The sequence below is a fragment of the Morus notabilis genome, unplaced genomic scaffold (assembly GCF_000414095.1).
Source record: "Morus notabilis unplaced genomic scaffold, ASM41409v2 Scaffold989, whole genome shotgun sequence".
NCBI classification, from domain to species: Eukaryota; Viridiplantae; Streptophyta; class Magnoliopsida; order Rosales; family Moraceae; genus Morus; species Morus notabilis.
The window spans coordinates 479743-499077 of NW_010363328.1; the positions used below are offsets into that span (position 1 = coordinate 479743).

Consider the following 19335-nt stretch of genomic DNA (forward strand, 5'->3'; position numbering starts at 1 on the left):
CACATTCCAAACCCTCTCTTCACTGCAATCTCTCTCTCTCTCTCTCTCTCTAGAGAATTACTTCATTCCATGTACGATTTAGATCCTAATTTTGCTCTTTTAAGCATTTAATCTCGTTATTAATGACGCACTTTCGATGAATTAAAGCTTTTCTTTTGTTTGTTTTCCGAGAAAAGGCAGGAAAGTGAGAGAAAATATATAGTAGGATCTTGCTAAACTTTTCTTCTTTCTTTTCTCTTGTTCGTTCTCTCGCATTTTTTTCTTTCCTCGGGAAGTGAGCGCAAGACTGATTGTCTAACGTGTTTCTCGGTCTTTCGCAGAGAGAATAAGGAGCTGAATAAGCTGTTTGATTCTCGAGAAAATGGGAAAACGGATCGGGATTTGTGCATGGTTGAGTGTTATGATCTTCTTGGCAATTCCGGCTTCGCAAACTTGGGCGTTTACCGATGTACAAGACGGTAACTCCGATAGATTTGATTTCTTTCTTGTTTCTTGAACTCTTCCGTGTGTTTGCCGCGTTATACTCTGTTTGGTTGCTGAGAAGGTGCAAGAGAACGAGAGAGAAAAATATTTGCAATGTTTTGAACGAAAAGTCTGATGAACCTTTAAGTTTTGAATAATGTGTAATCAGTTTTTCTCAGTCACCAAACAGAAAAGGACGGAACCTTTTTTTTTTTTTTTTCCGCACTAATTATTTCCTCTGAAAACGCTGCCACATATTTGGTCGTCTATTTCTTTCTTTCTTTTTTATTTTTATTTTTATTTTAAATAATAATCTTTTGGAGGTAAGTATCAAGATTTTCAACTATCTTTTTTTAGAGTGGTTTTTATTTATTTATTTTATTTTTTTATTAATAGGAGTTCTATGAGGATTGTTCTTACGACTAATGTTTTTTAGATTTGATTTGGTTTTTCAAGTTGAATCGTTTATAAAACTAATGTGATTTTCCAAGTTATGTGGTTTTCAAGATTATTGTTATAAACCAATTCAATATCGTTTTTAGGATCAGTGTCGTATTTATAAACCAGTGTCGTCCCAACGTCATATCTGATATTGGAAACTTTCGTTTTCTAATTTAACGTGTTCTTACTACGTTTGTAACAAGAGTTGTTCTTAGGATTTATATCGTTTTTTAAACACATGATGTGTTTTAACTTTTTAATGTCTTCTCAGTTGAATGATGTTAATGCCATCTTTCAAATTTATGATGTATGTATTTCAAATTTATGTTGTTTCACTTTAATGTTGTTTCCACTTTAACGCCGTTTTGGGAACCTATGTTTGTCTTGAAGATGGATGTCGCTTCTGAATTGAAATTATTTTCACTTTCATGCGATTTTTTTTTTTTTCAAATTAATGTGGTTTCTTCAATTATGCCGTTTTCAATTTAAAGTCGTTTTTTTTTTTTGTACATAAATGTCGTTTTCCTTATAGTTTCAGGGAGGACTTTCGTTTTAGATAGTGGGGGCTTTGCTTTGCCAGTAATATCTACTAGCACCAAGGATCAACCTAACTTGATTAAGAATGTTAAACAAGATTCATAACCAATGTTTTTATGTAATCAGAAATCACCATTTCAGTATGATTAAGGCTTCGTTTCGAATCACAACTCAAATTGCTATCTCTCACAAAAAAATTCAAATTCAGCCTTTTCTGCTATAGTATTTTCTCTCACATAAATTCACTTTTTAACTCAAATTCTCAACTCAACGAGCAAAATGAATGAGGCCTAAGTGTTTTCTTTATGAATGTTACAGCTTCCCACTAAGCTTGTTTATTTGACTATGCAGTCATAGCTCTTCAGGATCTATATTGGAACCTAAATTTTCCACCCTTAAAGGGGTGGAGAATGGAGAGTGGAGATCCTTGTGAGGAATCATGGATGGGAGTGTCATGTTTTGGCTCATCTGTTATATACCTGTAACCAACATATCTCTTTACCCTTTTTTTTTGGGGCCTCGGAAATATAACTTGTGTGCCAAAATATATCTCTTCAAATTTTTTTTTTTCCTGCAGTAGACTTCGTGGATTGAACCTGACCGGAAATCTCGGACACCACCTCTCAAATCTCCATAACTTGAAGCAGATGTAAGTGAATCTGCTATTTGCTCAATCTTGTTTTGTAATATTTATTATATGACTTGGATTCCTTTTTGCAGGGACCTTAGCTTCAACAACATTTGGGGTCCAATTCCAGATGGATTACCCCCCAATGCCACTCATATGTAAAGTTTAATAACATGCTTTAACTCTGTATTATACACTATTGTCATCCAAATACATTCTCTAGTTCTAACTAAAATCTTTTCCTTTTCATGATGTAGAAACTTGGCGTGCAATAACTTGACTCATAGTATTCCCGACTCTTTGTCTAACATGAAACATCTCCGACATTTGTGAGTTTCTCTAATAGCAACCTATTACTCTCTCTCTCTCTCTCTCTCTCTCTGTGTTTAACAGTCTTGTAACTTATAATTGTTCTCATACAGGAACTTAAGCCACAATTCTTTATCGGGATATATTGGCAATCTGTTTACTGGCATGGGGAATCTTAGAGAGATGTATGTTCTTTCCTTGTTTCACCTAGTTTTTATATTTTTCATTTGCACTTTGAAGAGGACAAAATTATAAGTGCCATAAAGTATAAACAAGCCAATAGTTGACAAAACTTTCTAGTCTTTTTTAGTAGGCTACCCTCTTAAATACCAGACTCAAGATACATGTAAGTTAAGTCCACCGCAACCCGCATTTCCAGTGATGAAAGAACTTTATTTAGATCGTTTAGAAACACGACAAGTTTACTGATTTCTTAATCATTATGATGATAATTTGTATTCGTCTTATATGGATCAGAACATCTTTTCAGTGTTTGTGCTAATTTTGAAATATCAAAAGATAATTTCTAAGTTGTTAAGTATGCCTAGACTCTTTAGATTTAGGTTTGTCAGTTAAAACAAACACGAGCTAATGGAGAGCCATACCAAGCAAAACTACAATCACTCCTCTGAAGAATTTTGGTTAGATTTACTCCACTTAAGTGAATTGCAGCTTCTTGGCAACACTGCATTTATACTGATTCAATCTCAGACTATAATTTGTAAGAGTGATAGTATTGGAACTGCAGTATCAAGTGTCATGGCATTTTTTTTTTTTTACTCCAGGGACTTGTCCTATAACAATTTTGCTGGAGATTTACCGAGTTCGTTTGGATCCCTGAAAAATCTTACTGGATTGTGAGTTTTACCTACCTGCTTATGTGTCTCTTTTGTCATATATCTATCTTCCTGGAATCATGATCACGTGTTATGTGAATGCGAATGTCCTGTGCAGATATTTGCAGAATAACAATTTCACTGGATCAGTCACATATCTATCTGAGCTTCCACTAATTGACTTGTAAGGGTTCTCCTTAGCTTCTTTTGTGGCATCTTTTTTATCCGTCCTTTGATTGCTTGATAATATATATATATATATATATGTATATATGTTGTCCGGAACATCCAGAACAATTATTTCAGTGGCATCATTCCTAAACATTTTCAGTCCATTCCAAACCTATGGTAAGGAGAAATCTCTTCTTGCTATCTCTTCTTTGCTTAAATGAATTACACAATCAAAATTCAAGACTCCTTAGATTGACTACTTTTCCTCTTCTACTATTATTAGGATTGGAGGGAACAAGTTTCATGCAGGTAATTCGCCACCCTGGGATTTCCCTCTAGAAACAGTGCCCATTGAACAGAATATCAGAAGCCCCCCAAGAACACAGTCAAGTGCGATTGAGAGCAATCCTGTTATTGAAAGATATGACTCCAAGAAGAAAAAAATGGGTCCTGGAGGAATAGCTTTTACAGTTGGTGGAGGAACTCTACTGGTTTCATGTGTTGCAATCTATATTTCCGTTCGTCTCCATCACTACCGCACACGAAAGCTTCAAAACTTGGGTTGCAACAACATCCCAATGCAGTCTCTTCCAATCAGTACAGCCAGAGGTAATCTCTTTTCTGATTTTGCACTGGGCAATTACATCTGTATTAGGCTAAAGGTTGATGTTTAAGCAAAGTGTACATCCTCCTTGAATTGAAGTTCACAGGATTTTTCTGAAGATCTTATATAGACTTGTAGGTTTTGAATGGAAAAACTTCCTTTTTTTTCTTATTATTATTAGTGTAACGTAAACCTAAGTTATAGGATACCAAGTACCCTTGACAACTCATAGAAATTCAAATAAGCTCTTATCTTATCTAAATCTATCTAGATCCGGTGTTTATCTAGAAAAACCGGAATTCCCTATCTCCTAGGATCCTAATCCCAAACTAAGGGATTTGGCTCTTTAATTCAAAAACTGAAAAGATAAAATCTTCTGATTTCCTACACTCCCCCTCAAGTTGGTGCATAGATATCATGCAAACCTAACTTGCTAACAAAAAAATCAAAAGTCGACTTGAACAATCCCTTCGTGAAGATATCTGCTGTTTGTTGTACTGTTGGAACGAATGGCATGCAGATCAAACCTCCTTCGAGCTTTTCCTTGATGAAATGCCGATCAACTTCAACATGTTTGGTTCTATCATGTTGCACAGGGTTGTTGGCAATGCTGATTGCAGCTTTGTTGTCACAGTATAACTTCATAGGAGCTTCTATCAGCAACTTTAATTCATTCAACACCCGTTGTAACCACAGTAGTTCACACACACCATTAGCCATTGCTCTATACTCTGCCTTGGCACTGCTCCTTGCTACTACACTTTGCTTCTTACTCCTCCAAGTAACTAAATTACCCCATACATAGGAACAATATCCTGTTGTTGATCTCCTATCTGTGGAGGATCCAGCCCAGTCTGCATCAGTGTAGATTTCAATCCCTCGTTGAGTGTTCTTTCTAAAAATTAGACCTCTCCCAGGAGAATTCTTCAAGTATTTTAGAATGCTATGTCTGGTCTCGTATGAGATAAGTAGATTAGTTTACCTACTAACTTTTGATATCTTGTTGTGTCCACTGGATCTCCTTCCCCACTGTTGTTGAGCTTAACATTGGGGTCCACCGGTGTATCTACCGGTTTACATCCACTCATACTTGTCTCATTCAGTAGGTCTAACACATACTTCCGTTGACTTATAACAATTCCTTTCTTTGACCTTGCCACCTCCATCCCAAGGAAATATTTGAGGGAGCCCAAGTCTTTGATCTCAAATTCTGTAGCTAAATTCTTTTTTAAGCTGTGCATCTCTACCGGGTCATCCCCTGTCAAGATAATGTCATCAACATAGACAATTAGGATGGTAATTCTTCTGCTTGGTGAGTGCTTGAAGAACATTGTGTGATCCGTTTGAGCCTGTGTATAACCCTGCCTTTTTACTGAGCAAGTAAATTTCTCAAACCACACCCTCGGTGACTGCTTCAAACCATATAGTGACTTCATCAATCTGCACACCTTAGAGCCAAACTCTCTGTCAAAACCTGGTGGGGCATCCATGTACACCTCTTCTTCCAAATCACCATTCAAAAAAGCATTCTTGACATCTAGTTGCTGTAGTGGCCAATCCAGGTTTGCTGCCAATGAGAGAAGTACTCTAACAGTATTAAGTTTTGCTACTGGAGCAAAAGTTTCCATGTAGTCGATTCCATATGTTTGAGTGAAGCCCTTTGCAACCAAACGAGCCTTATATCTTTCCAGAGATCCATCTGACTTGTATTTTACTGTGAACACCAATTTGCAGCTCACAGTCTTCTTATCCTTCGGTAGGTCAACCATCCTCCAAGTATTGTTCTTCTTGAGAGCCCTCATTTCCTCTAGAACTGCCTCCTTCCACTCAGGGACCTGTAAAGCATCTTGAACATTCTTTGGAATTTCCACAAGTGAGAGTTGAGTAGTGAAGGAAGAAAACATTGGGGACAATTTTTCATAGGACACAAATTTGGACATTGGATACTTAGTACATGATCTAACCCCTTTTCGGACAGCAATTGGGAGGTTATTGAGAGTTGTTTCTCCGGGAATGGAGTTTGAGGGAGGAGAGATACCTGGATAATCTTGGATGGGAGAAGAGGCATTCACAAGATTTTGGTCCTGCCTCGGGTTGGAGTTTCAGCTTTGCTGGAAAATTTCAGACTCCCTTCCATGAGTCAAGTTCTTTTGGGAGTAAACCAGTCCAAATTTCCTTTTATTTGCATCTCCTTCTAAAGGACCATTATTTTCTGCTGGAATGAGACTTTGGTCTTCCTGGTTTTGAGTTAAAACCGAGTTTGTTGGTGACTGTTTAGAACCAGATTCTGAAATCAAATTCTGTTCAGGCTGGAAAGGAACTTCAGTCACCAAGTGTTCTATTTTATCCCAAGTTGGATCTTCACTATTTTTCTCCCCCTGAAGAGGAGACTTGAAAAACGGTTGTGTTTCAAAGAAAGTGACATCCATAGAGACAAACAATTTTTTCGAAATAGGGTCATAGCATTTATATCCCTTTTTTGTTGGAGCATAGCCTACAAAGACACATTTTTTGGCTCTAGGATCTAGTTTACTTCGGTTTTGATCAGTGTTGTGAACAAAAACAATGCATCCAAAGTGTTTAATAGGCAAGTCTGATAAGACCCTAGAGAATGGAAAGGTTTTTGAGAAGATTTGCAAAGGAGTTTGAAAATCTAGAATTTTTGAGGGCATCCGATTATGAGATAGGTAGCTGTGAGAATGGCATCACCCCAAAGATATTTTGGAACATTATGTGTGAAAAGTAAGGCTCTTGCAACTTCTAGAAGGTGTTTATTTTTTCTCTTAGCTACTCCATTTTGTTGAGGGGTGTCATTACATGAACTTTGGTGAATAATCCCCTTTTCAGTAAAAAAAATTCCCCAAAACACTATTAAAAAACTCCTTTCCATTATCACTTCTAAAGACTTGAATATTTCCATTAAATTGAGTTTGTACCATAGTGTAAAAGTTTTTGAAAACTCCTTCAACTTCTGTTTTTTCTTTCAACAAATAAACCCAACTTACTCTAGTGTGGTCATCTATAAATGTGACAAACCATCTTTTCCCGAAAAGAGTAGAAGTTCATGAGGGGCCCCAAACATCACTATGGATTAGGGAAAAAGGTTTAGTGGGTTTGTATGGTTGTGGAGAGTAAGTAGATCGATGTTGTTTTGCAAAAATACAAATTTCACACTGAAATGAAGAAGGATTCTTATTGAGAAATAAAGATGGAAACAAACGTTTTAAATAATAAAAGCTTGGATGACCAAGTCTATAATGCCATAACATAATTTCATGATTCCTAGAAAGAGACATAGCTTCAAAACATGAACTTTGGACTGGTTTACTCGGAGTGGGTCCTTCTTCAAAAAAGTAGAGTCCTCCATTTTCCCTAGCATTGCCAATCATCCTCCCCGAGGCTAGTTCCTGAAACTCACAATGAGTTGGATAAAAATTAGCTTGACACTTAAGATCTTGTGCTATCTTACTAATAGATAAGAGGTTACATACAATTTTGGGACATGAAGCACATTATTAAGAGTTACGAGAGAGGAAACTTTGATTGAACCAATCCCGGCTATTGCCGAAAAAGATCCATCAGCAATTTTAATTTTCCTGTTTCCTGCACAAGGACTATAGGACGAGAAGAGATGTGAGCAGTTTGTCATATGATCTGTTGCTCCAGAGTCTATAATCCATGGACTAGAAGAGAAAGAACCTAGACTAGAAAGGGCTGTGACATACGAATTACCTTGGGTTGCAAGTGAGCATGAAGGATTGACAGTAAATTGTGGAGATTTAAAGAGTTTATATAGATGTTCTAATTGTTCCTTAGTGAAAGGTAACACTTCCGAGTCAGTGGACTGCTCTTGAGAGTCTTCCGTAGTAGTCTTGAACGCCCTGCCATTCCCCTCTGGTTTTTTCTTGAGATTTGCTGGTTTTCCATGAAGTTTTCAGCATGTCTCCTTAGTGTGCCATGGTTTCCGACAATGATCACACCACGGGCGTTTTTTTCCGTTCACCTTCTATGTCGGATCCTCCTGAGTTGCGGGAGACTAGAGCGGAATTCTCAGGTTCTGGAGTTGGTGCTGTGCTGTTCAACATGATTCTTCTCCTATTTTCTTCTTGTCGTATTTCTGAAAAAACTTCTCGGATAGAGGGCAGGGGTTTTCGACCAAGAATCCTTCCCTTTACCTCATCTAGACTTCGATTAACTCCAGCAAGAAACACGTAGACACGATTATTCTCTTCATTCTTCATATACCTTGCACAATCATTCGGATTCTCCCATTCATCATCATAGCATCGATCCAATTCCTGCCAAAGGGCTACCATCTCATTGTAGTATACTGTGATCTCACGGTCTCCTTGTTTGGATTTCCACAGTTTTGATTTCAATTCAAAGATCTGTGAAGAATTTTCCAAATCAGAGTAGGTCTGCCGAATTGAGTCCCACACAGCCTTGGCGGTTGGTAGGAACATGTTGGGTTTTGCAATTGATGTTTCCATGGTGTTTAGTAACCATGCTGTCACCAAAGAATTTTCTGACCTCCATCTTTTAAAGCCAGAATCTTTCTCCTGGGGTTGTTTTTCTTCCCAGGTAAGAAACCCTAATTTTCCTCTGCCATCAAGCACAAGCTTCACCGATTGGGACCACTCAAGGTAGTTTTTTCCATTAAATTTTGGAATGGAAATCTGTAGGGATGTACCGGTTGTTATACTGTCAACACCGGTAACAGGGGAGCTATCTAGGCTGTTTTCAGAGGTTACCTCAGATGAGGTTTGGGCTCTGTGTTCGCCTGTCATGGCTGTTTTTGCCAGTCTGCCCTAAGATTAGAACCCTAAGGCTCTGATACCATGTAGGTTTTGAAGGGAAAAACTTCCTTTTTTCTCTTATTATTATTAGTGTAACGTAAACCTAATTTATAGGATACCAAGTACCCTTGACAACTCATAGAAATTCAAATAAGCTCTTATCTTATCTAAATCTATCTAGATCCGGTGTTTATCTAGAAAAACCGGAATTCCCTATCTCCTAGGATCCTAATCCCAAAGTAAGGGATTTGGCTCTTTAATTCAAAAACTGAAAAGATAAAATCTTCTGATTCTTAGTTTTGGCTCTTTAATTCAAAAACTGAAAAGATAAAATCTTCTGATTTCCTACAAGACTATTATTTTTAAGAACTAACCTTCTCCAAATTATAGCTGAAGACTGTTAATAGTCCCCTGCATCCAAAGAACATTAACGTCTTTTACACCATGATAGTATAATGTCCCGAGTGTCTGGTTATTAGAAATAGATGAACTTTCTTGTCTACAGTCTCTTCTTCGCATCAGCCAAGCCTTCTTAGTTTTAAGATAAACTTGATGACGGGACAAGAAAATGGGCCTTAATCACGCATGTTTTATTTAAGAATAGTTTCTTTTTCCACCTCTTCATTATCATGTGTCGTTTCAATATTTCTTGATTGTATCTCTAGGTAGTTCTCCTACCACAACAGAACGAAGCCCGAAAGTCTTGACTTTCAGGTCACCCATTCTCGGTCCAAAGAGGATGCCTCCCATTTACCATAGCAGAGTTGAGAAGACGTCCAGAAGAACAAGTTTCGCCAGGAAGTACGGGTTCCCAATGAAAGCAAAAGTCTACACTATAGCAGATCTTCAATCTGCTACAAGCAGCTTTAGTGAACCAAATCTTATTGGTGAAGGATCTCTAGGCTCCGTTTACAAAGCTGAGTTTCCAGATGGCCAAGTATAAAACTGGACCTTTCTCATACATATATTATTTCCACGAATGATTAGAAAATCTGATAAAGGTCATAAGAATTCTCCTATGTTGTTCAGGTTTTGGCAGTGAAGAACATCAACACCGTTACGCTGTCTTTCAAAGAGGAAGAGCAGTTTTTGGACGTTGTTTGGACTGTTTCACGTTTGAAGCACCCAAATATTGTACAGCTTATTGGCTATTGTGTAGAGCATGGACAACATCTCCTGGTATACGAGTATGTCAGAAGTTTGTCTCTTGATGTCGCTTTGCACAGCAGCGAATACAAGTCTCTGTCCTGGGGCCTCCGGCTCCAGATAGCACTTGGTGTTGCTCAGGCTTTGGAGTAAGCATGTTCTCATTGAATGAAAAATTGTTAGTTTTTGCTATTGTCTATTTATTCACCTTAGTGTTTTTTGATTGTTTTATTGTTTCGAAAACTATGACATCAGCTATTTGCACTCCACGTTCTCGCCTCCTCTTGCTCACTGCAACCTGAAAGCTGCTAATATCTTACTTGATGAAGAACTCAGGCCTCGTGTATGCGACTGTGGGCTTGCTATTTTGAAGCCACTTACTAGCAATACAGTCAAAATCAAGGTACACACTTTGACAGTAATATCCAGTCTGTAACTAAATTATAGACCTTGTTTTCTTAGATTTCCTTTATTGTCACAGATTATACAGTTTATGTATAGTTTATGATTTTAGGTTAAATTTTCCTAAAATCGGACAAGATGATGCTCGTTGGTCATAGACAAAATGGAGTAAGAATTAATTATAGTTGATTGCTGATACAAACAGGCATCCGAAATCGCTATTGGAGACACAGGCTACATCGCGCCAGAACATGGTCAATCGGGAGTTGATAATCGAAAGAGCGACATCTACGCCTTTGGAGTGTTGCTTTTGGAGCTATTAACAGGAAGAAAACCTTTCGACAAGTACGCTTCTGGCCTATTGTCTTTTAGTTCTCAGCAAAATCCTTAAGTTGTTATCTTCACTGTCACTATGTTTTGACACAGTTTAAGAGCAAGGGAAGAGCAATGTCTGGTTAAATGGGCTTCATCTCGGCTTCACGACAGCGAGAGTTTGGAACAGATGGTCGATCCAGGCATTAGAAGGACATTTTCTGTCAGGATTCTCTCCCGTTTCACTGACATTATTTCCCTCTGCATACAGGTAGAACAGTTTTAGCATCAACCGGATTCTCATCTTTATTGTGGTTATTCTAAGTATTTTGGAAGTTGTTTTTGGTTACAATGAACACAACATCCATAAGCGAACGTTAACCGCTCTGTGTTACTGAAACTTGAACAGCCTGTGAAGGAGTTCAGACCACCAATGTCTGAAGTTGTGGAATCAATTAAATGTTTAATACAAAAGCTAAATATGGAGAGAGGCAATGGAGCAGATGTTGCTGAGTTTGATGAGAAGTCTTTCCTTTCGACCAACACCCGCTTTGTCGGCTCGCCTGCACCGAGCAATTTTTCAGTTGATGAAGCCGCTAACTGACAGCTACATAACCTGGAAATCTAATACTACAGTCTTGACTGCGAAGGTGCTCTCTATAATCAGCAAAAGTGACCTTTTTGACTTGGTTTGTAGCTTAGTTTTCCCAGTAGATCAAGAAACATCGTTTTGCCAGCTTAACTATCTTACTTGCTTAGTAAGATTGCCAAGGAGACGGTTTGTGTACAAATTGTTGACCAATGATGGACTGAAAATCAATTTTATCGAGTTCATTATTAATAAATAAATCCACGGTCCGTCATTGATAGAAAGTGATTTTTTTAAAAAAAATTATTCAGTAACACACCATTATAATATTTCACAAGTAGCAAAAAATCACATTATAATAATGTAACTACACAAATGTATTTCAGTCCTTGTAAATAGACCATTTATGATTCGTTTGGTATAAGGTTTTAAATTAGGGTGATTTTGATCATGATTATAGAATTAGAACCATAATTTATGATTTTGGGTTCAAATCATGATTCTAAAATCATGAGTTTGAATCACCTTGAATCAAGAGGGGGTGGTTTTAGAATCATGATTTGAGCTAGTTTAAAACATCACATCAAATTCTGAATTATGATTTAGAATCATCCAAACCAAACACTGATTCTGAATCATGATTTAGAATTACTATAAACGAACACTGATTCTCAACCAGGATCCAGAATCATGATTCTGGATCCATCTACCAAACGCACCCTAAGAGCTTTCAAATCAATCAGCCCCACAGAAACCCAAGATCACAATCGACACTTTTATTCAGGGGACGTTTGTTTCCTATATTCGTCCCTGATTCTGAATCATGATTTATGGTTCTCTACAGTGTTTTTCTCTCATAAAAAATACACGTAAAACGAGAATAGTTATGAATCATGATTCTGAATAGTATATAAACCAAACATCCTCTGAATGATTAAACTCAAAATATAGTGATTGAAAAGAAAATTGCAATGAGAAGGAAATCAGAAACTCTAGATTACCTTAAGAGAGAAGATCGCGAAGGAGTCGTCGCCAAGGCCTTTCCTTTGATGAGCGAAAGATTTTTTTTATTTTTGATTTTTTAGTCTATTTAATGTTCCTTAGCATTTAGATTCTTAAATTAAATAAACTTTTAGGTCATGTTCATTTTACAACTCAAGTTCTATTACTTCACATCTTCTCTCATAAAAATTTAAATTCAATTTTTTTACTATAGTATTTTTCTCTCATATACACAACTCAAGTTAAGACTTGAGTAGTGAAACATACTCTTAAATTTAAATTTGATTTAAAGATAATGGGGTTACTAAAATACTTCTAAATTATGTACCACGTATAAATAATGTGTTATTTTTTTTGTTAAAATCGTAACGTGAGAAGTTTAGCGCTTTTTTTTTTGTATAACTATTAATTATGAAGCTTTGTAATTTATAAAAGTAAGTTTATAATTTTTAAATAATTTAAAAATAACAATATTGTAATGATAAAATGAAAAGGCCAATAATAATTAAATGCTAAGATTTGACATATACTATACTTGGTGATAATTTTGATATTAAGTATAGCATGTCAAATTTATTACTGAAAATAAGACCATCTCCAACACCTATGTGTGAAAATAGCATACTCAGTATGTTATTTTTCTATTTGCGCCAATGCGATAAAATTTTTAATTTTTAAATTTTAAATAATTTAAAAATATCTATACTGTTATTATTAAACGAAAAGATAAATATATAAAACCAATAAAACTCAAATGTCAAAATTTGGCAAGTGTTATATCTCGTGTTAAATTCCTTACCAAGTATGTCAAATTTGTCACTAAGAATGACATCACATTGAACAATGTTTCCTACTCAAATACTGAAATTTGACATTGACACACTCATTTGGCATTACATCGTAGATGTTCTAACATTACATATAAAATGTTATTTGTCATTTTCACATTAGGGTATTGTATTAGAGATACTCTAATATTTATGTTTTATTGGTTAGACTAATTTATTTCCAGCAACTCCAAGAGATTGTGCAAATATTCCCTCATGTACCCACACAATTGTGGCCGATGCTTCACAAGAGGCATGAATCATTTTGCTTCACAAGGGAAATGAATCATTTTCTTTTTCCTATGGGAAAATATATTTCAAAGTATGAAAAGGCATCAAAAACATCAATCTACGTACAAATTTCTACCATGGGAAACATGACTCACAACCAATTCCATCAGAAAAGTCCAACTATTTTTCTCTTTTTTTTTTTTCCCAACTAATGGACAAATAAATCGCAGTGTTTTATCCCACAAGAAAAAGTTCCCAATTTGATAAAAGCAACAATGGGACGTTTCCCTTAAAAATGGAAAATAACAATAATAAATCGATTACGCAACATTAGAGATATTGCTCTTTAGTGATAAAGAAGAGTCATCTCTGCTATATAGAAGAATCAAGAGATTCATTGATTGTGTGATCAATTCAACTCTCATGTTTTACATTCACCATCACAACAACACTGGAACTACAAATAAATACAATTTTATATAATCAACGGATCGAATGACAATGGAAGCTCCGAAGCACAACAGAACCTAAAGATGAGTGAGAAGGAGACATGGTAGAAACAACTCCTTTGCACTCCTTTTCATAGTGTTTAAAAAAGGGGGGGAATGGAAAGAATTGGAGCCAGAGAAAGGGAAAGCAAAAAACTCAGCTGATCTTTGATCTGCGACGGTCTCTTACGCGGAGCTAAGGAGATGAGTAAAAATGTGAATAGTTTCTACGACAAATCTGGCGAGTCTTTGAGGCTGGAAGAATCCACGGGTGGCTAGATTACCGACAGATTCCTGCCTAGTTCCTATCAATCAAGATACATATTTTCACACTAGTAAGGACTCTTTTAGCAACCAGCTGCTTTTAGGAAGTTATCATACGGACTTGATGCCGGTAGTTTGAAGAACTGAGGATGATGCTGGTATTCTGTTGCGCACAACATAAGAGCAGGACCAACCGAAGGTTTGCATGCATTGGTGGTGAAGTTATTAACCTGCATTTGCATTTAAGTTCACAAAAGTTTTACAAGAGCCCATAGATAATATAAATCAAGCAAGATTTCAATAACCACAACAGCCAAAAATTGCGAGTTTTTAAGATCAATTGTATCATATCTGCCTGCTGAAAGGACATCAATGATGCTACTCTAAGGGACATAACAATCATATGTGTGGATATGCGCATGAACGAATATAAGTGTGAGCGGGTAGTACCTCAAGGTAACCAACATCAACATAGGAAGCGGAGATTATTGCTTTCGATTCATCATTTTGATTATGATATGAGAAGTCCGTCAAACATTCTTGTCTTTGATGGCCACTTATTAAACCAGACATCTTCTTTTGCTTTCCCATAAGGAGTGCTTCACAGTGCAGGGCCATTTCCTTGTAAGGCACGTCAGGTCCAGTCGAGACTGAAACCCTTCCAACTTAATGCGTAGTTTCAGAAACCTGCAGACACAAAAGCCTGTTATCACAATGTTGCAACAAAGAGCATTCTCGCCCTGGAACAAGCTTGATGATTAAACAATTAAAATCCTTTGTATTACAAACGCAATTTAAACTAAGAGATGGTGCTGGCTAACATACTGATTCCAAAAGTTGGTTCACACTCAAAAGACTGGGAGTTTCCATGGCAAATTCTGAATGATTTTTGTGACTATCAAACGAATATGCAAAAGAATCCTTATCTATTGAAAAAAGTGGAGCAGCCTGCATATTGACAAAAGATTTTTAGTTTTCTCCCAAGCATTAATGGAGGAATTAGAAACTATTGAGTGTTGAGAAGGAATTACCTCCTTAGATGTACTACTTTTCAAATCAACCTGATATAATTTTTCGGGAGTATCCAAGAACTGGGACCCAAGGGGACAAACATCATCAGGAATGAAGTCAATGAGAAGTTTCTGTCTTGTAGTCGATGACTCGGACTGCAAAAGGAGACCACTGAATGTTAACAAATACAGAATCAACAATACTCAAAAGTAAGACTGTTTTCTGCTTGAGATTTCAAATTTCCAAAGAGCTTATTAATTGACTATTAAAGGAGTCAGAAAGGCGGGAAACTATCATGTAGAAACTTTACATCTGACAAGTCTTCTACGCTCTTTACTATTTCAGAAGCAAAGAATTCCCTTGTTTGATCTTCAGTAATTTGTATTTCTGAAAGCGACTTCCTGGCCAAGCCATCATCTTCTTTAGATCCATAAGCATTTGCCTTAGATCCACAGTTGACAGCCTGCAACTCGCGATCTTCGACTAAATGTAAGAATGGATCAACCTGATAAAAGAACACAAATAGTACTAAGAACATAATTGAGATGGCACTGGGGATGTTTAATTACTACAAGTTACAGGAAATGAAAGCACTGCTGCCCCAATTCCAAACAAAATATTGTCTCTCAAGTGCAGTGTTAATTAATTTAGCCAATCAGTTGCGTCATAAGCAATAGAGTAGCTCTTTCTCATGCAAAAACTTTTGAGCTTATTAAATGACTTCCAAGGCATCGTCATCTCGCACTTTCTCCTAATTGAATTTTGTGCAAGGAAAATAATGAGACTACAGACGATTTATTTCTCAATACCTCAGGCGCGCGCAAATTGTTTAGAGCTGCTGATCTTATTTGGGCGGCCCCTGCTCGGTGTAGTGACGTTATGGTGGAGAAACCTGCTGGTTTTAGAAGGGGAAGGAAAGCTCGAGTGGTTTGGAAGGCGATGAGCACTGCTATCTCCTAGGAGCTCTGATTGGAAAGAAACCAGAGAATTTTTGAAGAGAAGATGTCTAAAGAAGATTTGTTTGAGAAGGCAAACTTTTTGGCTTCTTTGTGGGCATCGACAGATTCTTCCTTTAAGGATTTTCCTCATTCCTTGATTTCATTATTGGGAGGATATTTTGATGTAATTTGGTGTTTGTTAGTTATTGTAGGGTGTTCAGTTTTCTTGTTGTGTCTTGTACTTCTAGTTCTTTTCTCTTTTGGGTGGATAGCTCATCCATCTTCCTTTTGTATTTTTTTTCTGTTTATTTAATAAATTTCCAGTTTCTTATAAAAAAAATGACTTCCAAGGTAAACCATGAAAACCATGCAAGCGTAACTGTTACAGGCAATAAATAACATACCATTTTATCTCTAATTGCTGCTTTGGCAACATGAACAAGGGAAACTATATTGTATGCTTTTAGTGAAAAGAGAATCATTGAAGTTGCCAAGATAAAGAGAGACCTGCGACGTGATGGAGGAATCGACCCTGCAATAGAAAGAAAACAAATGTCTTAAATACATATTTTGACGTCACAATTATAGAAATAACAAAGAAAACACATGAAAAATAGAAGCCAAGTATGTGCTGTCAATTTATACAGTAAAGTATCAACGCCCTAATTATCTAGTAGCTAGCATAGCCACCATCATGACTTATTACACAATATTTTTATGTTACATCACGAGTTGAATTGAAACCTAGCAAGCACTTGAGAAAATTAACCATCTCGTGGCTACAAGTAAATGTTCGGAAACCTAGCAAGCACTTGAGATCTGCATATTTAGTTTCCTTCTCTTCACGTGCTTTTGGAATTTGTGGAAATTCTTTGATTATTTCCCAGATTTTCAGAGATGTGTTAGCTGATTTGTTTACTGTTTTATTTTCTTAGAATAAGGAGATTTGGGTAGCAAATTACCCAATCTCATTTTTATTTAGTTTCCTCATTTAATGCGAGTATTTTAGGTAGGTTTGACATTTGTGTTCCCCGATTAGTGGAGTAAGGTTTTCAGCCTCTTCATTATATAATCGTGTACTCTTTGGCTTCAATGTATAGAATAAAATTCATTCCTTCATACAACCACATGGTATAGAGCCTCCTTTGAAACCTAAATCCTAAAATGACAAAGTACGGAATGACCACCGAGGTCAACTCCAATCAAGAAGCTGCTGCTACAGGCAACAATGGAGGATCAGATGGCAAACTTCCTATTACAGGACAACCTTGGTGCAATCATTGCAGAAGACCAACAGATTGGAAACCTTCGCGTCCATCTAACGACCTAAAAAGTCGAGGAAATTTAGTCTCAATTGGTGAGAACCCAGCACGACCATTTGAAACCAGTCTCTTCAGCAAAGACGAATTGTTCCTTCAAAAGAGGTTTAGCACATCTGAACAAGTCCCTGCCACCATAGTGATTGGAACCGGATCCTTGGCACAAAAAGGTAATTTTCTAAGTGAATGTAAAAAGAGAGAAACCAAGTTCATGGATTGTGGACTCGGGAGCATCGGATCGTATGACAGGAGATGCTAAAATTTTTAATTCATATAGTCCATATCATGAGAATTTCAAGGGTAGCAGATGGATCACTTTCAAAAGTGACTGGTACAGATTATGTTATAATCTTGAAGAATCTACTCTCAATTTAGTCCTATTAGTCCCAAACTTAGACTGCAATCTGCCATCTATTAGCAAACTCACACGGGAACTCAATTGTGTTACTAAATTCTCTCAAAACTCTTGTGAATTTCAAAACTTGGATTCAGGGAAGACAATTGGCAATGCTGAGATGTGCTTAGGGCTTTATTTCCTCCAAGTCAATGACTCTCCTAAAGGACAAACTCACATGATAGATTGTGTCGCATAAAAAAGTCAGTGTCATAAAACTTCTCTTTCTGTTGCTTCTTCTTCTTCTTTTTTTTTTTTTTTTTTTTTTTTTTTTTTTTTATAAATAAGAAACTTACAGAACCAAAATAACACTCAGGTACAAAACTCAAAACATTTAAACCAAGACATCCTCCCAACTTAGCAATGTCAGAGAAAGTGAAAAATCTTTAAAAGCATGGTCAGTAGATGCCCATAGAGAAGGCAAGAATCTAACTTTTTCAAAAAGATCTTCACAACTCAACTCCTTATCCTCAAAGATCTGTTGATTACGTTCTAACCACAATACCCAAATGACAGCTATTTTAGCAGCCTTCCAAATCACTTTAGCTTTCTTTCCACTTCCAAAATCGAAAGATTGTTCCGCACAGATAGTATTGCTTTGAGCAGGAAAGATGCAACTTAAACCAGCAGCTCTCAATAGTTTGCACCATAAAGAACGAGCAACGTCATAATGAAGGAATAAGTGATCCATTGTTTTTTCATCTGCCTTACATAAAACACACCAGCTAGGAGATAATGCAAAATTGGGATGTTTTCTTTGCACCAAATCAAAAGTATTCAATTTTCTATGGTAAAATAACCAAATAAAAACCTTCACCCTATAAGGAGCACAAGATTTCCAAATGAAATTGAAAGGCTCAAAAGAAGGGCTATTTAAAATTTTGATTAAAGAATGAAAATATGAATTACATGAGAACCCTAGTGGATCGCACAACCAACCCCGATGATCTGCAGTGGATTACAAGGAAACATTTCTAAAATTGAGAGTAAGGAAGCTAAATGCTCGCACTCATGGTCATTTAAATTTATGCGGAAATTATAGTTCCAATTAAGAGAAGAAATATCATCCACTACGGCAACCTCCTTAATTTTGACATCCCTAGCTCCCACAAGATTATATAACCTAGGAAAGGTGACAGCTAAAGGCACATCACTTACCCATACATCCTCCCAAAACCTAATGCGGAACCGTCACCTAGTCTCCATTTGACTCTCTTGATGAAAGAATCCAATCCCTGAGAAAAGAATTTCCAAGGGTTCCTATGAGTGCCTCTAGAAACACCATTAGAGTCCCAGTTGTTAGGTTGCAACCCGTATTTGCTTCTAATAACTTTAGCCCAGAGAGAGTGTTGCTGATAGGATCCCGCCTAGGCCTCCTATTAAGTTTACCTACTCTAGAAAGGGTAAAAAGGGCATTGCAGGTGATGGGATCAAGGCAAGGGAGGGCAGTGCTGAGGGGGCGAATTATGTTAGGAAAATATGTTAGAGAAGTTGGTTAGGGAGAGAATATGTGGGGTGGGGTAAAGGCGTGTGGAATTTGCTGGAACCTTGGGTCAGTCTGGGAGGTAGAGGGTTCTCAAAATCCCACATTCTTTTCCTTTTCTTTCTTACGTCTGTCCTAAGCTAGA

General features: G+C 36.9%; 1 protein-coding gene and 1 pseudogene across 1 annotated transcript; one reads left to right on the top strand and one right to left on the bottom strand.

Moving 5' to 3' along the window:
• Positions 1-361: 361 nt before the first annotated feature.
• Positions 362-11436, top strand: LOC21401013 (protein STRUBBELIG-RECEPTOR FAMILY 2). The gene is made up of 16 exons (XM_024169590.1): positions 362-458; positions 1792-1921; positions 2018-2089; positions 2161-2226; positions 2326-2397; positions 2491-2562; positions 3163-3234; positions 3332-3397; positions 3496-3561; positions 3668-3993; positions 9450-9721; positions 9814-10079; positions 10186-10333; positions 10538-10677; positions 10759-10915; positions 11054-11436. Exons 1-16 carry the CDS (start codon positions 362-364, stop codon positions 11246-11248), a joined length of 2217 nt encoding a protein of 738 aa, XP_024025358.1. The 3' UTR covers positions 11249-11436.
• Positions 11437-13706: 2270 nt separating this feature from the next.
• The window catches only part of LOC21401017, a 31060-nt pseudogene continuing 25431 nt past the window's right edge, over positions 13707-19335 (bottom strand).